The 19,427-nt window shown below is 40.1% G+C and overlaps 1 protein-coding gene across 7 annotated transcripts in view; it reads right to left on the reverse strand.

Moving 5' to 3' along the window:
* The window catches only part of MAP2K5 (mitogen-activated protein kinase kinase 5), a 273,560-nt gene that overhangs the window by 68,567 nt on the left and 185,566 nt on the right, over positions 1-19,427 (reverse strand). For 4 of the 7 annotated variants that reach the window (XM_054716100.1, XM_008139091.3, XM_028141852.2 and 1 more), the window contains one exon: positions 18,806-18,835. The exons of the other annotated variants lie outside the window; for them this stretch is intronic. In XM_054716100.1, coding sequence (XP_054572075.1) covers positions 18,806-18,835 — 30 coding nt within the window. The remainder of the gene's footprint in view (positions 1-18,805; positions 18,836-19,427) is intronic. 7 annotated transcript variants of the gene reach the window in all.

Here is a 19,427-nt window from a genome sequence, read left to right on the forward strand (position 1 = left end):
TATTACAAACTCAATGAAAATGGAGTTCCAGGTACTAAATTTCCTAAGAAGGAAAATTTCAGAAATGAAATGACTGACGGGTCAGTGGTTGCTGGCATAACTAAGCTGCAATCAGCTGGTAAAATATAGGAAAAACAGTAATAGTCCTCCATATGGTTTTTAAAAATTTTGTTTAATCTCACCAGAGGACATATTTATTTTTATTAAAAAAAAACTTCATTGTTGAAAGTATTACATAATCCCCCATTTCCCCCCTCAGTGACCTCTCCTAGCCCACCTCCACCCCACACTCTAGGCCTTCACCACCTACTGTCTCTGTCCATGGCTTATGCATATAAGCATCCAAATTCCTTGGTTGACCTTTTCCCACCCACCCACCCTCCCCTGCCTTCCCTCTGAGATTCCAGTCTGTTCCATGCTTCTATGTCTCTGGATCTATTTTGTGCATCAGTTTATTTTGTTCCTTAGATTCCACATATGAGTGAGATCATGTGATACTTAGTCTTTCTCTGGCTGGCTTATTTCACTTAATATAACACCCTCCAGGTCCCTCCATGCTGTCTCAAAAGTGTAAGAGATCCTCCTTTTTTACGGCTGCATAGTATTCCATGGTGTAAACGTGCCACAGCTTTTCTGTCCACTCACGTACTGATGGGCACTTGGACTGTTCCCAGATCTTAGCTATTGTAAACTGCGCTGCGTGAACATAGGGGTGCACACATTCTTTCCGACTGGTGTCTCAGGTCTCTTAGGATATATTCCTAGAAGTGGGGTCACTGGGTCAAATGGCAGAGGACATGTTTATTAGTTTGAGAGAGAGTAAGAGAGAGAGGAAGGAGGGAGAGAGGAGAGAAACATGGACTGGTTGCCTCTCATATGCGACTGAACCCTGGCTGAGAACTGAACCTGTGACCTTTTGGTGTACTGGACGATGCTCCAAGCAACTGAGTCACACTGGCCAGGGCTCCCATATGTTCTTAATGATGCTTTAAAAAGTTCTTTGATCTGCACAACCACCTTGAGGCTGGCAGGAATGACCATCTCTATTCTATGCTGGGTAACTGGGCCTCTCAGAGGATGGGGCTGCAGGAACAGGCTGTGGTTGTGCTGGGTCTTCTCCAAAGCTATCCTCTCTCCAGAATCTGCATTTCACCTGCCTACAGTCATAGTATTGCTTAAAAACAATTAGATCTGCATATATATTGGGCATGGTCAAGTTGATAAAGTACTGATTTTGGTGTGTGGGTTCTTTTCAACTAGACTGTAAGCTTCTCAAGGGCAGAAGCTATGTGTTGTCATTTCTTTTGCATCTATAGGGCTGATCAGCAGACCCTTCCACCTAGTGCTTCAGTGTTTAAAAAAGTGCCTTTCTATGTATTATCTCAACGGAACATGGTGCTCACCATCACCCCCTTATCCTTATCACCTCCTCCTTCCCCAAACACCATTCCCAGAAACCTTTGTCCCAGGCTAACTGGCTTTTAGTCCACTTTAAAAAAATTAAAAAACAATTCAATTACAGCTGACATTCAATATTATATTAATTAATTTTAGGTGTAGTCTTAGTCTACTTAATGTTGTCTTAGTTATTGTTCCTTGATCCTCTATCAATGAGAATTTTTGGATAAAGCTCTGCAAGTAAAGATTTATATTAAAAAGCAAGACAAAGAAGTTAACTACCACCCTGGAGAGGTTAAGAATTTTAGTAGCAAGCCATACCTCCTTTAAAAAATCTTGAAAAGCCCAGGTAACTGTGCTTTTAAATATTTTTAAATGCACATCGACACCGCACCTTGCCCCCAATCTTGGTAAGATTTATCTACTTCAAGGGGAGAGTTATTTGTAATGAACAAAGAATTAGAAATCCATTTTGACCTCAAAGAGAATGTTTCCCACACATTTCCAACAGTCACGGGGATGACAACATTCTCTGAGGAAAACATGCGGCAAACATTCTGAGTGAGATGTTTCAAAATGAATTCAAGAGTGGATCGCGAGACAGTGTTCCCAGTAACATGAGTGGTAGAAACCAAATGAGTGGGAGGACATGTCCTTATGAACCGCTGTCTTGGAGAAGGTCTCCTCCTCCTTGCCTTATTTTGTGGGTTTAATGCATGGTTTAAGACAACTTAAAACGGCACTATTTTAATGCTGGCTCTTTACTACAAGAAAGGGAGAAACAGAAACATCCAAGTCTTTTTCTATGATCTTATAACGATTCTGTTTTGCCCAGATTTTTAGAGAGACATTGTTACCAGGTTTTATTACACAGTTTTGATAGTAACATATTATAGGAAATCATCTTCATAAATTTTGTATTAAGGTAGCAGTGCCAGCACCTGAAATTGATTCAAAATGTTTAAGATACTCAATTACTTTTTAACACTGTTACACAATGCGGTGACTTATTTCTTCTATTTCCCAAGAATTTGATGATGCAACATCATTGTAATTGATTCATTTTCTCAATTAAATAAAGCTACTGTGCTTTTCTTTATATGAATGCCACAGACCATAGAGTTAGATGTATTATCTCCTTTCTCTGTCTCAGATATATTGCCTTAAAGGCTATATTCTGTTCCTCTGTTAATTCCACCAGAAAATTTATTGCCACAGTCATATTTTTCAAATTCTGACCTGCTATGTACTCGACTGTATTTATATTAGGCGTATTTTTCACTGCTAAACTCTTTGTTGTTTACCTTTTTCAAAATCACATTACAGTACAGCGCAGCAACCATAAAACAGATACAAAGTCAGCCGCCAGTCCCTGCCTCTGCTTTGGCACACAGTTCATGAGAAAGTGCAGCCCACTTTAACAGCACATTAGAAGTGGTGCTGAGGGTACTCAGTATAAAATGTTAGCTTCGTGAATGCCTCTCTTTATTCCGGGTCTGCCTTCCAAATGCTCAGCTGTGGGAGCAGAGTTCAGAGGGACACAATAACATTGTTAGAGCTGATGTATTGCCTGCACCGCACAACATATGAAATGCTGTTTATAACCCACTTGTCCAAGTCTACCTTCTTGCTTATACATTTTGCTTGTGTTGAGTTTTCTATGTCTAACTTTGGGACAATGAACAGAACAGTAATTGCTCCAGTCTTACCTTTTGCTAATCAGTTTCTAAAACTAGTAGCACTTTGATACACTAATTAGATGAACCTCTTCTCTCTTCCGGGCATAGCTTTTTTCTTTTGCCAGCCCTTAGATCCAAGATTTCAAGTTATACTAACAAGAATTAGTTATGCCTCATTGTGATGTGAGAGAGGCCGTTATGTGGTTAAAAAGGGAAGAATGACTTCATAACAGCCAGGCAAAGTATCAGTTAGGTATCAGGATGTCACTGCAGTAACATTTATCATGTATTTCTTCGTAAGGACCATATAAATGGCAATTAGAAAAGCTCCCATAACATGACTTAAGACTTTGGAAAGTGAGCCTGGAAAGATTTCCAATGCCAAAGTTTGCCTGTGGGGCTTTGACTCTGGGGATAAAAAGCAACTTTGGAAGTCTCCCATTATGCTCCTATATCTGCAGACATACTTTTTACAGACAGTGCTAACACTGACTTGACTACCAGCCATTTTACATTATATTCAGAAGCACAATCAGAAAACTAAAATGAATCCACCTATGTAACTTAAAGAAGACACCAGCTATAGCTTTCATTTTCTCTTTTACTCTCTGAAATTATGGCTTGCCCTGCAGCTGTTGTCTGAGAGATTTATGTGTGACCTAGGTCAGATCTTCCAATATCAGTTGACAAATTCTCTCTTTACATATTTACTGCTTTCCAAGCTTGTGTTATTTTTCTCTTAAATAGAAAAAGAAATATAAAATTAAATCATATGGTTGGAATTTTTAAAGAATATCATTTTTATTTGTTATGCCACTGACATCACATTCTAGCTCTCAGGTTGAACTCTGCTTTACTCTTTTTTAAACTTCAAATTTCAAGAACTGTGGCTACATTGCAAAGATTCTCCTTTCAAGCCAGATGCATTAAGCTAAATATTAACATGGATTAAGGTAAACTGAGACTTTCATATTCTAAATGGGAAGAATGACCTAAAGAATATTTGAAATGGAAGAGGCCTCAGAGATAATCTAGTTCCGTGGTCGGCAAACTGTGGCTCTCGAGCCACATGCGGCTCTTTGGCCCCTTTGAGTGTGGCTCTTCCACAAAATACCACGGCCTGGGTGAGTCTATTTTGAAGAAGTGGAGTTAGAAGAAGTTTAAGTTTAAAAAATTTGGCTCTCAAAAGAAATTTCAATCAGTGTATTGTTGATATTTGGCTCTGTTGACTAATGGGTTTGCCGACCACTGATCTAGTTCAATCTACTCCTTTTGCTGTCAGGGAAACTGAGGCTCGGAGGGGAGCAGTACCCACAGTCACAGACAGAACCTGGCCTGGAACTGCTGACTCCGGAGCTGCCTCCTGTGGGAAAACGCATGCACTTTGAGTTAGAAAGACCCCGGGATTCCAGTCAGGCCCATGGCCTCCGAAGCTCCCTCTCTTCCCTGGGCCCAGGGCTCCTGTCTACAGAGTGAAGGGAGGAGACAGAGGCGCCCAAAGACTCCTCAATGAGCCTCCCATTCAGGTGCCATGACTTTTCTCCGACTTGAGGGAGAACTGGTACCAGATTCAACCTCATTTTACCTGGCACTGCACAAGATACTAAAACTTAGGAATGTACCACCTCCAATCCATTATAACTTGCCAAAAAAAAAAGTGCCCAGATCTCAAACAGATGGAAAAAATATCCCTTCCACATGACTGTAAACTGAGTACACACTGCTTTGTACCACTAATGTAAAGTAAGAGTTCTCAGACAAAGGACTGTTTTGGAAAAAGGAATAGAACTGAATTTACTCTGGTTAACTACAAATGGAAATTTTGGCATTTTTAGATACTGATTATGAGACAAAACAAATGAATACTATATTTTATTTCTAATAATACAAAATGAACAAGTATATATAATTCACTAGTGCCATCCTATCTCCCTGGGCCAGCCTCTTAAATTGTTCAAGTTCTTACCATGTCTGTGAGACTATTAGTGTATTTTTATAGTAAAAAACAAAAAACTAAGTCATAAAACATTTAAATAAACAAAAAAGACTCAAATTATAAATAAGTCATAAGAAGATTTAATAGAGAGCTACTCACTAGGTAGGGTATAAGAAAGTCACCGTGATTCCCACATCCTAAGATCCACTCGGACGCCTTCTCTCTCCCCACCCTCAAACTCCGGCTGGGGTGCTGCACTCAGGAGCGTCCAGGTTTGAAAAGCTAAAATGAGGTAGCCCTGAACTTAGCACACAGCTGGGTGGGAGAGAAAGGCTCTAAGATGCCTAGAGGAGGGCAGCACTCCGATGGGACCATAAATTAGATCACTTGGCTCTGTGGCTTCCCGCGTTCAAGGACAACGCATTTTACAGGAAACACTCCACGGGAGCACCAAGGTCTGGAGAATGATTCATTCGCTGGGTCTGCAGTCAGGGAGCGGGAAAGGGACCCGACTGCCAGTCTACTCCTTTCATCCCTTGTGTATTTAAAACTGACGGAGCTCACGGCCTATTGTACACGGGTGTACAGGAGCCACAGGAAACCATCCTCTGGGCAAATGTAAGTTTTGATATTCAGAGTCCAAATTTTGTGAGAAAAGCAGGAGCCTAGAACCACCATTCAAAATGATCGCTGCGAATTACAAAATTAACCTTTTCTCTAATGGTACCAGTAATCCATTAAGCACTGTCCATTCGAAGAAGATTTTAGACATCTCCTCTATCAAACCTTTTCTTTTCTTAGTTCCAAAAAGGTGGTCTTATTTCAAATCTAGTTTACCAGTTATGTGTGTGTGTGATGGCGAGAGTGGGGGAGGTTTTTTTTTCGGAGAAAGGCTTGTTGACCATTCCACTCTTCACGGCCAAATAAATGTGCTATAGCAAAAGTCTTTTAAAAAATGAGTCTGTCTGACAGGGTTTTTCTGGAGTTAACACTCAGTGTATCCCTATTAGCTTAAATCCTCCACAGGCCATAGAATCTAGAACAATGTTAGAAATCACGTAGTCCAGTTCCTTGTCCCATAAAGGTTTGGAACATTCCTGACAGACCGGCATACTGCCTTTGGCTAGAAGACATCCAACGGTGCGATTCCAATGATTCTATCTAGGGTAGCTTAGATGGTTAGAAAGTTCTTCTTACTTTTGAGTCAAAATATGCCTTCCTCTAAGATGTGCCATGGTCGGGAGCTATAGAGGTTAAGTCTAATGACAACTCTTCACATATGTGAAGATAGCTGTCCTGTCTCTACAATGTTTTCTTTCTTGAATGAACATCCTATTTGCTTCTTATAATCATTGCTATGTTTGATTGCCCTCTATTCTCCACCCTTCTATTAGCAATGACACTAACAACATTGCCCTGCCCCAAGTAGCCCCTATGTGCTTTATGGGATGATGACTTCACTCCCCGCCTTACGGGGGAGGCAGGTGGTTCAGGCTTAACTAGTCAGCACCATCACAATCCCCTAGCTGCAGGGCCCAATCAAACTGAAGCCTAAGACCACTGGCTGCATGTGGGGAAAAGAGACAAGCTCTTCCCTACTAAACCGGGGAGCAAGTTGCCCCGGAATCCCAACAGCCATTCTTGGTCTGTGAAGGTAAAAGCCTACTAAGAATACAGCCAAAGGTGACTTGTTGGATCAAGTTCTAACTAACACCAGCAATAAACGGCTTTTTGATCATGCGATTCAATACATTCCCCTTGTAGTTAAGGCAACTCCTTTTCTACTCCCTGGACCAGCTGCCTGGAAGCACCAGGCATGATTTCACATTCTCCACCATTCGCTCACCTTCCTCTGCATGTGATGCCATAAAGTATTACATCCACACCAGTGCACACCTTGGACTGACTGGCCTAGATCACCTTGTTCTGGACACTATATGCTATTTGGTAGAAAGTTGTGGAATATACAAGGGCATTCACCTTTTTGAGCCATATCACATAGCTGGCTTAACTGAGAGAAACAGAGAAGTACATAAATCTTGGACTGAAAAAGAATTACTTCTTTCGTGTACTCTTTTTATTTCTTACTAGAGGCCCAATGCACGAAGATTCATCAAGAATGGGCCTTCCTTACCCTGGCTGCCGGCACTGCCCTTTTCGCTCCGGCCCAGAGCCACCTTTCCACCTTCCCACGCTGCCCAGAGGCCCGGAGCAGCTGGGGTGGTGCGGAATGCCTGCATCCCACCCCGCCTGGCCGCTCGGCACCTGCGTATGCAAATTAACCAACAATCTTTGTTGGGCTAATTTGCATACTCACTCCTGATTGGCTGGTGGGTGTTGCGAAGGTACAGTCACTTTGCATCTTACTAGTTTATTAGTGTAGATGTGCTTCATACTGACAGAGTAACTGAGAATCAAAATGAGTGAATAATTAAACCAGTTATAGGATCTAGACAAGTCTGGTGAAGTTGCCTGCTGCCTCTCCCCTGCAACAGACAGAACTGCCCCAGCCTTTTGTTTGTGCAACACTGATGCAGAATCATACACTGTCTGGCTTCCCACCCTTGTCTGATTCTTAAGTCCCTTTTCACTAATACCCCTGATGACCAGGTTTCTGTCTGAATAAGTCAAAGTGATGAGCTTGTCTTCTGACTGTCCATCCTACCTTTTGTTCAGTCTACCCTCCTGATAGTATAAATCCATGTCTTTCCTTATATGAGAACCCTCAAAAATATGAAGGCAGCTATCACATCTCCTTAGAAGATTTTATCCTCCAGGTATTAATGCTGGCAAGGTGGAGTGGGAATATGAACATTGGAAGAAAAAGGGACAAAATTACTAATTCCAAGTCTAAGAATATATGTTGATTCTTAGTTCCTCCTGATTCTAAAATATGCTCTGCTAACATGTAAACGGTAAAGTTAGACTAAATCATTAATTTGCTGATGCATACATGTTTATCAAGTACTCACTCTATGTCAGGCACTATACTAGACTCTAGGACCTAGAAGATGGATAAGATACAATGGCTGGACCAAATAAATAAAGTTCCTGAAACTTAGTGGAAGAACTAAGACATAAGCACAGGGCTTGTACTCTTCTCTAAATGCCACTCAATGTTTGGATAAAATACAATTTCCTGGTTTGCAGATTTCTAAGACAGTTTCTCCCGAAAGGTGATGTTTCTGAGCATTTTTTAAAAAACCACAGTCTTTGACATTGTTTGGCCTGATGAGATTTTGAGATAAGCGGCAATTGTAGTGAATACATGGTTCATGTGAGATTAGGAAGGAAAGAATATAATCATGTTAATTAACATGTGTCTTACTGGCTTGACTGTAAATGAAATTCAAAATAGATTCAAAGAAGTCATGGATCTAGAATAAACGGAATAAAGTTTGATTTCTGTTTCAGAGTTTTAGTTTGTACCTCTCTTATCTTGATATAGATAAATCAGGTTTCAATAAACTACCAGAGAGTCCTGGGGAGATGGTGATGAGAAAGACTGCTGAAGGTGTAGAAAAGAGAAGAAACTGCTCATACAAGTTATGAAAGAAGCATCCAGTCTTGCACTTTTCAGACTCTGTTTACCAAATAACTCTTAGTCCTGTAGACAGTGCCTGGGAAGGCACATGGGCATTTCTTTAATTATTGTCAGCTGAACCCTGGACGACAGGCAAAGCCGAGTCTTGGATACACATTTACCAAAAAGGCAGATGTGTTATCAGCATTGTCTCTTACCTTTGCCCAGGAGTCGGGTAGTGGGACTTTGATATGTAAATCCAGTCAAGCACCAGGAATGCTCGGGCCTACTCAAGAATGCAAATAATCTCCTTTTGTCTTGATCTTTTGGTGGAACTTCCTGGTATTTGGGATATAAAATAAACTCGCTGGATTGGCTCTGGGTCATTGTCTCTCCAGCAGAAGAGGGTAGTGGTCCCACCTGGCTCCCAGCTTTTCCCTTCTATTTTGTGTCTTATCTCTTTCTTTTATTTCTCAATCCCCAGCCGCCCCTACTCAGTAACTGGACCCGCTCTCTTTCTGTGCTGGATGCGGAAAGAGAGAAACACCTACAAGTTCCTACAAGATATTACTTAGATATATTCTAAAAATTAACAGATAAAAGCAGAACGCTCTTGTGTCTGTTTGTGCATTCATGTGCTTTTGTGTCGGAGAGTGGATTCCCACCTACTCTGTGTCCTGTCTTCCCATCATTCTGCAGGTCACTGACCTAGGACACTGCCATCAATTTCCAGACGAGGAAACTGAGCTCTGAAAAGAAATAAGGTCACACAACTAACAAGAAAAACCAGAACCAGAACTCGTGTTAGCTGTGTGTTTGATTGGGTGGAACCCATATACTGACAGTAATTTAATTTATGACTTATTGCGTGTCACCTGCTGCCCCCTGGTCCCCTCTGTCTTGAACCATTGAGTATTTCCAGCTGCCTGGCTACCAAGGAGGTACTGGCCTGTCCAAAGTGCAGGGGCTGGACTGAGGCCTTTGGCTGGAACTTTCTCTTGTTTTATTGTATTTTACCGAACTAGAACTAGGACTACAGTCAAGGTCTCCTTACGCCCAGAATGGTGCTCTCTGCAACCTGTATCTGAACAGAAAACAAAACAAACCTCATTACCCCCTCTCCCACTCCCCTTTAGTCTTTCTTTTCTCCTCAGAGCTCCTTTCCTCATAAGACTTTTATTCCTCAGCCTTGCTTTCCTTCTCTTGATGGCAGTCACCATCTATAGACCCTGACAGTGTATACAGCATAACAGAGTCCACACTTGGTTCTAACTGGATGCCTCAGCTTCCCACAATCCCTTGGTGATGACACCTTGGCTCTGTGCATAAACAGACAACTGCCTCCTTTCCTAGCTTCTAGCGGTCCCTGGAACCCTCTTTCCACCTGGTGTGTCCTGGGCAATCTCTAGTCCTAAATCGAATCAGCTCTTTGCTCCTTTTAGGCAACTCATTGATTTTTCAATGAACTTAGCTCGTCTGTTTTATTGGCACTAAAGAGGGTTGGGTTCTTAGCATCATTAACATTTTAGTTGAGGAAGAATTCCCAAACCCCCCAGGCATTAATCCAGAATGGTTAAGCATCTCAAAAGTAATCTGTGCTCAAACAAAGCTTGGCCAGGTCTGCCCCCTTTTTAACTTGGATGCCAATGAGCTCCTAGCCCCAAATCTACCCAAGTTTTCTATACTGAATGGTGATAAGTAAAACACTGGAGTACAATAAAAGTTGATGTCTTTGTCTGTTGCTGCTGCTGCTACCCGCTATTGAAGACCACTTTCCCCCCAGGGATCCATATCCATCAGCAATTACCTGGCAGGCATGGAGCATCCTGGGATAGCAATTTACATCTCTGCAGACACACCAGTTGGAGGCAGTACTTGAGTGGATGGGTGGATAAAATAAGGATGGCCATTTGAGCGCAAAGCCTCTGGGTGCCTTATCTCACTTTGTCCCCCACCATCCCTCTTGAGTAGGAGGACAGTCTGACCCTGTTGCTGACTATGGTAATCATGAGTGAGCAATTTAATGGTGATGGACCCCCATTTCTTCCTCTATAAATAAAGGAGTTGGACTAGATCATTGTTAAGATCTCTTCACATCCTAAAATTCTATGATTCCATGAAGTAGCAGACAGTACCAAAAAACAAACAAACAAATAAAAAAACCAAAGGGGGAAAAAAATGGAAGGTCTCCCAGACCACAGAGCCTAAGAGAAAGAGAAGCTGACAAAGTCATAACCTGAAAGCCAACCTGGGCACCAAGTGTATTACTTCAAACTTCAATTCTATTTCTGGGCTAAACTGATTATTTAAAAATTATAAAAGAATCATGGTTCCCAGTTACTGAACTGAAAATGACTGGACTTCGTATATAATTCTATATGCTATGATTGTGATTATGAATGATAAATTGTAACTCAAAAAAGAAAGGCTGTAAAGGAAGGCTCTATGGGATCAGAAAAGTAATTCATTTTAGTCCTACCTGGTATGAGACATGGTCATATATTTTCAGTGTTACATAGGTAAATCCCTAAAGTACTTTCTGTTAATATAAATAATACTAATATTACCTTGCTCTTGTTTACCACCTTATATTTTTCAAAGTGCTCTCATAGGTGTTAGCGTATGTGATCATGACAATTCCATCCCTCCCCCACCCCTAGGAACTGTGGAGAATATGCTGTAATGTGCCTAGTCAAATTCATAAAGGATGGCTGGGAACCCCTTAGAGGAATGTGCCAACTGACCTTAGGGGCAGAGATCTCAAAATGCAGTGATTTCCAACCTCAGACTGGCTCCCAGTCACCTCAGAGGGATTCATGACATTCTCAAACCCAATTTCATTATCTGGTCTCTGATACATTTGTCATCTCCATCCTGACATACCATACCAACTCTCTCCTTTATTGTTTTTCCCTCCTCTTTCTGACTTCCTTCCCAGTGTTGCTATAAAAGTTACCTACAGAAATTCCTAAACTGTTAGGGAAATGAAGGTAATGATAGTAGCAGTACCCTACTGAGTTAAAGTATTAGAAAGACACCAAATACAGCATGCTGCTTCAGACCTTTGTCTTCTACCAGGTGATTCTCCTTTTGATTAAAATGCCTGGAAAGTGCCTGCCCATCCTTCCAGCCTTAGAGCCCAAGCTCAAGCATCACCCACTCTGTGAAATTCTCATGGCTTCCTAAAGTGAGCTGACCTGTTCCTCTTGAGTCCAGAGCATACCACCTCTTATAGGTTCCTTTTACATTAGGGACCACATCTGTTTCATTTCTGTATGCTCAGTGTGTAGCACCGTGTCAGGTAGAGTAGATGCTCAATGAGAAATACATGTTGAATTAAACTGAGATATACATCATATGATAGTTTAGAAGGTGCAATAAAATCAGACCCCGAGGTAATTGCTTTAAAAAGAAAGACAGCCCAGCCAGTGTGGCTCAGTGGATTGAGCACTGATGCATGCACCAGGAAGTCACAGTTGGATTTCCTGTCAGGGCACATGCCTGGATTTCAGGCTCGATCCTCAGAATGGGGCATGCAGGAAGCAGCTGATTGATGTTTCCATCTCTCTCTCCTTCTCCCTTCCTCTCTTTCTAAGAAAATCAATAAAAATATATTAAAAAAAAAAGAAAAGACAGGAATCACTAACCTAGTTGGCTAACTACTATACCTCAACTGAGGTATTAATAAGTAACTTATCTTTCATGGAAATTTTCACATTTCTAAGTTACCCACACTTTGGGGATGATTTATCTTCCATTTCTCTTTATCTTAAAGATATACTAGGAACCTACCTCTTGTATTTGGCATAGACTAAGCAAATAAAATGATTTGACCTTTTGATAAGTATGAGATAAATACTGGGAGCATTTGACATGGCAATTAAAAGGTTCCTGGGAAGAAGCAAATGTGTATAAGTAAACATCTTCATATCACTTAAATTTCACCTCTGCATATTATGGAACATAAACTCTGACTTTATGGCGTAAAATATCAGTATATTTTAAGTGTTTATATCCTAAATAGTGAGGACAAACATAAACAATGAATTAAAACATGTAGGCTAGAAATCTGTTTAGAAAAAAAATTGCTTGCATATCGCTCTTTTTGGACTCTTATCAAGTAGAGATGAGCATGTGAAGTTTGGTGTATTACCTACCCACTGCTGTTTTTTATTTATTTTATTTTTTTATTGAAGACCTCACACCTAAAACTGGATACTTAATAGATCTGCATTAATAGATAAATAAGATAGTGATATCTATGGTCTAAATTAAACATTAACTATAAAACAATGTTAAATTATCAAAATTAGGATTAGTAACAATATAGTCCAAGGCTTTTAAAAGATGGATAAAATTTGGAGTAAAAATTCTAGTATTTTAACATTAGCTTTTGTGAAGTGCTTAATATTTTAAAATAGTTTTCATAACATATGCTTTCTACTCTATTATGAGATAAAAATACCCTATCCACAGCACAATTTATTACTACAAAATAAATGAATGCTTAAAAGACAGTGTGTCAATTGAAAGAAAAAACATTAAAATAGCAGGTTTCCAAGCCAAGTTAAAATATTTTCTCTTTGACAAGCTGCTTACATTTAAATGAAAACAGGGCAAATCTGGTCAATAATATGGATTGCATATAATAAAAAGGACCTTAGATCATGTTAATACAAGGATCAGAAGGCAGTAACTTCAATTAAAACCACCCAATTATTTAGCAAACTTTCAGATACAGCAAATAAATTAATCTGTTTTAAATGAAAGTGCTCAGATAAGTAGCTTGTTGACCTATGAGTAAGTCTCTCTAGCAGCAATCACAGCAAAGCAAGAATCTGCTGAAGCAAGGAAAAGCCCCCAGATCAAACAAATGGTATCAGTAATCAAAAAGCATTTGCAATACATACTTCCTTGGTTAGTAGCAGGGGGTTCTGAGCAAACGCCCTCGTATTTTGATACATAGTGTATAAGGGGCGAACACATTTCTCTTACTCATGAACAACGGGGGTATTTTGCTTTTAACCACAGGATATTTTCATTTCTAAACTATCTTGTGAAAAAGGCCAGTCGTTCACTTAAAATCCTATATTACCCACTTATGTTTAACTTGTATTGGGATTTAAGAATGCCTCTTTATTGAGACGAGCAATATGTCATCATTTTGTTCAGCTAACAGGCCTGACAGACCCTGCCTCCTTGAGTTAAAGAACAGCAGATCTCTATTTCGTACATTGGTGGCAAAAGCTGGCAGAATAAATGAGAATTAGCCAATTGGTAGTAAAGGTTTTTAATCCTAAAGATGTAGACTCACCTTTTACCTTCGTCTTAATTATTCTACTTGCCCAGATGGTGGTATTTTCAACAAAAGTGACCTCTATATATTGCAACAATTTATTTGAATGCCATCCTTATGTATTTTTAACAAATAACATCACTATTCACTCTCTTATGTTTTTGATTCCTTTTACTACTTATCATCTTCTTTATTTGAAACAGATTTTTAACAGATAATCTTGGTCTTACAACAATATCTTGCTTGCATTTTATTCAAATAATTCTTAAAAACAGCTTAAAAAGCCGTTTGGAATAACATCAAGCTTGCCATCAATCAAACGAAAAAATTCCGCTGGCGGTTGTATAAACATCAGATCAAGTCTGATGTCTTCAAGGATTTCAGAGTGAACCATAAAAAACTCCATTAACTTCTGACAAAGAATGCAAATTAATCACAACATGGGGTGAAATGAAATTAAAGGCTCTTTTCTAATCAATGACAAGGCAGGATGAAATATTTGTTACTCTCTCTGCACCCAGACTGCCTAGGATGTTTGCACTTCCTTTGCAAAGCCCCAAATGTAAGGTGTGAGTACAGATTCACCCACAGTCGCTGCTTAGCCGTCCCATCACCCCCCCAGAGCTATCTGCTTACAAGTCGTGGAGATTCACAAAACACACTAATCATCTGAATCTCAGGTGCATCCAATTTGTTATTCACACTCTCCCATGCCAGTGAAAAGCCTGGCGCAGACAGATGCACCAGGAACCCTAAATGACAGTTTGGCCTCCGGAAGTATGATCACTACAGCAAAATCTAGTACAGCCTCCAGGTGAAATGTCTGGAGCTCCATATGGAGCAGGGAAAATTAACAACAAGATGAAAATCACTGCAGCAGCGGGGAGTCGGAATTTTTGAAAAAAAAATTTAAAGATGAAGAAAGAGAAGTAATAAATTAATGGGGTGTGAAAACATTCAAAGCTTTACAATACCAGGGGCACTATTTGCTCAGATTTTTTTTTTTTTCCTTTTTTTAACTTCAGGTCATTTTGATGTAATTTATTAACCAAGATCAGGAAATATCGCCAAAAGAAGAACAACATTTTTATACATGCAAAAGTACTTTAAATACATTTGTATCTGTATTATCTTACTTTCCTGTGGCATCTTGCTTACCAAATTTCCAAATGCCAGAGCTGGCGCATCCCCTGAGAAGTCTCCTTAATGGATTTACTATCATCCTAATGCAGGGAACTACTGTAAAGTTTGAATAAGGGATGAGGATTTTTAGCATGCAATCTTTTTTATTTCTCCTAAATTATGGTGTCATTAAACAAACCATTGCCCACCATCATGTTTTTTAAGTCAACTGAATTCGGATCTACATGATTAACTATACACAGCTCCAGTCCTTGTCCAGACCTGCACATCTTACCAGATTACTATTAAAGCTAAATTGTTCAAGAAATTGAGATACTCTCTGTTTGCAAGATGCTTTAAACACAATTTTTCATTGTCCTATTGCAGAATAAGCTTCCCAGGCACCCCGAACTGAATGGTACTGGGGTCAGTTGGAGCTCTGGGGCCCTCTGATCCTCCTGTCACTCTGCTAAACACATGGTAAGAAAGCAAAAGGGCTCTAGGGAATGGTCTTGTCATCGCCTACAATGGCACACCCCTCCCATGTTCAGCACTTTCATCACACAAGAGGCCTCTCTAGGGCAGAGAAGACAAACCAAGAGAAGTGAAAGGCTTGGTGGTGCTGAGGGCGAAGAGCAGTGGATCCAAATAGCCAACCAAGTTCAGAGTACACAGAGCCAGTCATTCGGTCTGTTACCTGCAAATCCTAGACCCAACTGTACCCATTCATCACTGAGGCAATGGGTGTTGCCTCTCTGAGCCTGTCTGCTCTCCTGGAGGCAGGGAGTAACGGTCCCTGCAGGGTGGATACACAGCCAGTCAGATAACAGAAAGTGTCTGGACTCCATGTGGAAAGGTGCTAGATAAATCTAAGACATCACCATTCCTAGTATAAGCTACAGTAATAAGACTGCATTTTTAGTGGTTCTTTGCCCTTTTTTTCTATAGCATCCTGCACTGTATGCCAAAGGCCTAAAGGAAACAAAAATGGATAGTATTTTCAAATACCAAATAAAAGCCCAACCCACAAAACAATGAAATTCATATAAAATAATTATCTCAACAAAAATACAGTCCTTTAACCTTTATGTTGGTCCCACTGATTCTCCTAGATATCTTCCCAGCACCCCTCCCTTGGCTGCATCCCCACTGGGTATACACGGTGTCGCCTGCCGGTGTCACCGTCACCAGCAGGAAGAGGCGCTGCTAATGACGCTGTCAGCAGCACTGACGCTGGGCTGGGGGAAGGAAGAGTCTGAAGTAGCCTCTCCTCCCCACTTTCACCTCTGCTCAGTGGATGCTGGGCGCCAGTTGCGGCTGGCAGGTTGCTGAGCACATCCTTTTGCAACCTTCAGATTGACGATTAGAAGTTGTTTGTGCTACAGCCCAACATCAAGGCCAGTGGGGTGGCCCTTTGTACTTTACTGAGTGGTTTTATATCCATCTCATTTGATCTGCAGACTTCCTTTAATCAGATAGGAAAGGGGTGACAAATGGGAGGCAGTCCCCAGCTCGATAAATAGAACGCTGCTTTGACTCTATGGCTGCTTTGGAAAGAAGTGAGTTTCCTACCTCTGGGGGTATTCAAGCACAGTGTGGATGTTTGCTTTTCAGGCGTTGTAGAGAGGTTTGATTCAATGATGTTTAAGATCCCTTCCAATCCTGAGACTACTCCATTCGGGATCCAACGGCACCAAACCACCTGCAGCTCCATAGTGAGAAAGCAGCTGTTCTGCTCGCCCCATTTATGAGGGAAGGCTACCTCAGAGTGGTTGGGGGTTCCAATGAGGTAATACGGGCTAAAGAGAAGGTATTATTGAATAATCCAGTCTCTGTGACACTATAAAAATAAACACTTTTCTTCAAGTGCTGTGAGGGCAAAAGAGAGGGGGCACAAAAGGAATTTATCAAGTACTCTTTCCCCATCTTCAGTCTATAGTATAAAGCCTGTAAAATAAATACCAACTCTATCAAAGTCATTATTGATTCTAGCAACAAAGCACACAAACTTCTGTTGAAAAATCTGGGAAATAGGCCTGATGGTATCAAAGCTGCTTCTATTATTTGAAGCAAAAGTCCCAATTTGGTGGCAATATTCTACTGTGATTCAAGGAGCACAGTTCCCTTCCCCCTCCCCTCGCCCCCCCCACCCCCCCACTGTGGCATAAAGGTTATTGCTAACTAAGGAGTTCAGCACATTAGAATTTTCCAACTTCCACTTGACTGATCAAGTAAACATATACTTACTTAGACATTCAGGGAAACAGTATTGCAAGGGTATACAGCCTCCTCCCAACTCTGACCAGAGCCTTCAAATGCTTCATTGGTCACATGCAATGGCAACCCGTTTCTTAGACCTATCACCCAGTCTCACCGATTAATTACCCGAGACATTTGGTATCTCAAGAGTAGAGCTACATTCTCAATCTTTGGCATATTTATTAGATTACTTACAAGTTTTCTACTACGACTTGTCTGAGATAGTGTATATGACCTCTTGTCTTGATTTAGTACAACATTTTAGGGGATTTCACAAATTGGCCAAACAGTGAATTGTTTAAAAATTAGTGACACAATAAGAAGCTTACCGAGATAAATATTCTAATGAGCTATAAATCCTGAAAATGTGGTTTTAATTTGATGGGCTACCTAGAGCTAAGCAGCTAGCTGTACACAGTACAATCTCACTAAATGCGAGCATGCATGCCAACAATCGTGACATTTCAGACTTTCTCTTTAAGGAAAAGATTATGTTTAAACAAAGAAGCCTATAAATGTGAAAAGTGAGACTAACATTCTTGAACCTAACAGCTTCTCTTCGACTTCTCTAATGGCTTTAACTGTAAAAGAAAAAGAATACAAAACAGACATTTCAGCAAGTGAAGGGTCTTTAAATGTCTACATGGGTACCAGGAGAATTTGCTTAAAACCACTTAAAAAGATGGTAGAGAGAATGAATCCCATCCTATTATTCAATAACCATGTTTGTGATGCATCTGCATAATCTAACCATGCATAAATTAGTATGTGTAATACAACACTTATTTGCATAATAATAGCAAGTTAATAGATGCTTAAAGAGCAGAGACCAACACCACCTTTAAATCAGACATGCCTCTAGGCACTTTGGCCTGTACAGACCAAGATGCCAGAAAAACAGTGAGCAGCAACCAGAGGAAAACAGTCAAACCATTCATTTTTCATCCCTCTAGACATTTCACTTATTTCTCCACATACACTGGGGAATCATTTTCAAACCACAAAATAGCTTTATATTTTAAGTGCTAGCACTCATCTTTAATAAAAATCTTAAAGAAATTTAAAGGTTATCACCAGCAATGGTAATATAGTGGATAGTTTGTTTTCTTAGAAATGTGAATAGGAAAGGACACAATTTTTAAAAATATGTTCAAAATCATACCCACATACAATTGGGGGTCCACGTATTTGCTTAACAAAAATGAGGACCTATTTAGAGATTTTTACCTTTCATCTCAATCCTTTAATTCAAACAATTTTAATGAATCCAAAAGCTCAAGAAAAGGCTGTGCCTCTCCCCAACCTCAATATAAGCATGTGGCACTGGGTTAGGCTAAGGGAAAACATCACCAATGTCACACAAAGGAAGAGCACGATGATAGCTTTCAACCTTTAACAAAGAAAAAAAATCTGGAGTTTAAAAAAAATCAAAAATCAATAGAGACTTCTAAATGACTCCTTTAAGATATCACTTTTCAATTTAACAGGACAGATTTATTTGTATGTGGTTCCAATGTTCACAATTGCTCCCCGCACCTTCATACATAGGAATGAATGTCACAGTGGCAAACGGCAGTAATGAACAATCTTACCTGAGGATATGGAAACCTCCCAAGAGCAAGCTGGGAAAGGAAATAATATTTGTCTAGTTATAGATTTGCATGCAGGGCAGATCTCCTTAAGACAGACAAGTGTTAAATTTCAGAATTGCATCTAGCAAATATAAAAAGCTCAAAACCGCAAATGCACGAACTAAATTATTATTGTAATTACATTGAGTTATATTTAGAATGAACATTTTCAATGGACAATGTTACATCCCCAATAAAATATTCAAATTTTAACAACAAAACATTATCCTTACTGGATGAAAGAAGGTTTACAGATTAGCCAAACAACATATATTCATAACGCATAGTCACAGACAACAGTGTGATGATGGCCAGAGGGAATGGGGGGTAGGGGGGTGGCTGGGGCAAGATAGAAGGGGGAGCAGGGGCTAGGTAGAGGTGGGCAAAGGGGGAAATGGGGACATCTGTAATAGCATCAACAACAAAAATCAAGTTAAAAAATAATCAGCATGTAAATAAAAACTGGATGCAGAGTAATACCTTATTAAGTTAGCAAAGTGTTTATTTTAATGAGCATTTTAAATGGCATAAAATTATCCTTATGTGGTTTCTCTTAGGAATATTCTCAGCTATATGGGCATTA

Source organism: Eptesicus fuscus, chromosome 5 (genome assembly GCF_027574615.1).
Source record: "Eptesicus fuscus isolate TK198812 chromosome 5, DD_ASM_mEF_20220401, whole genome shotgun sequence".
Lineage (NCBI taxonomy): Eukaryota > Metazoa > Chordata > Mammalia > Chiroptera > Vespertilionidae > Eptesicus > Eptesicus fuscus.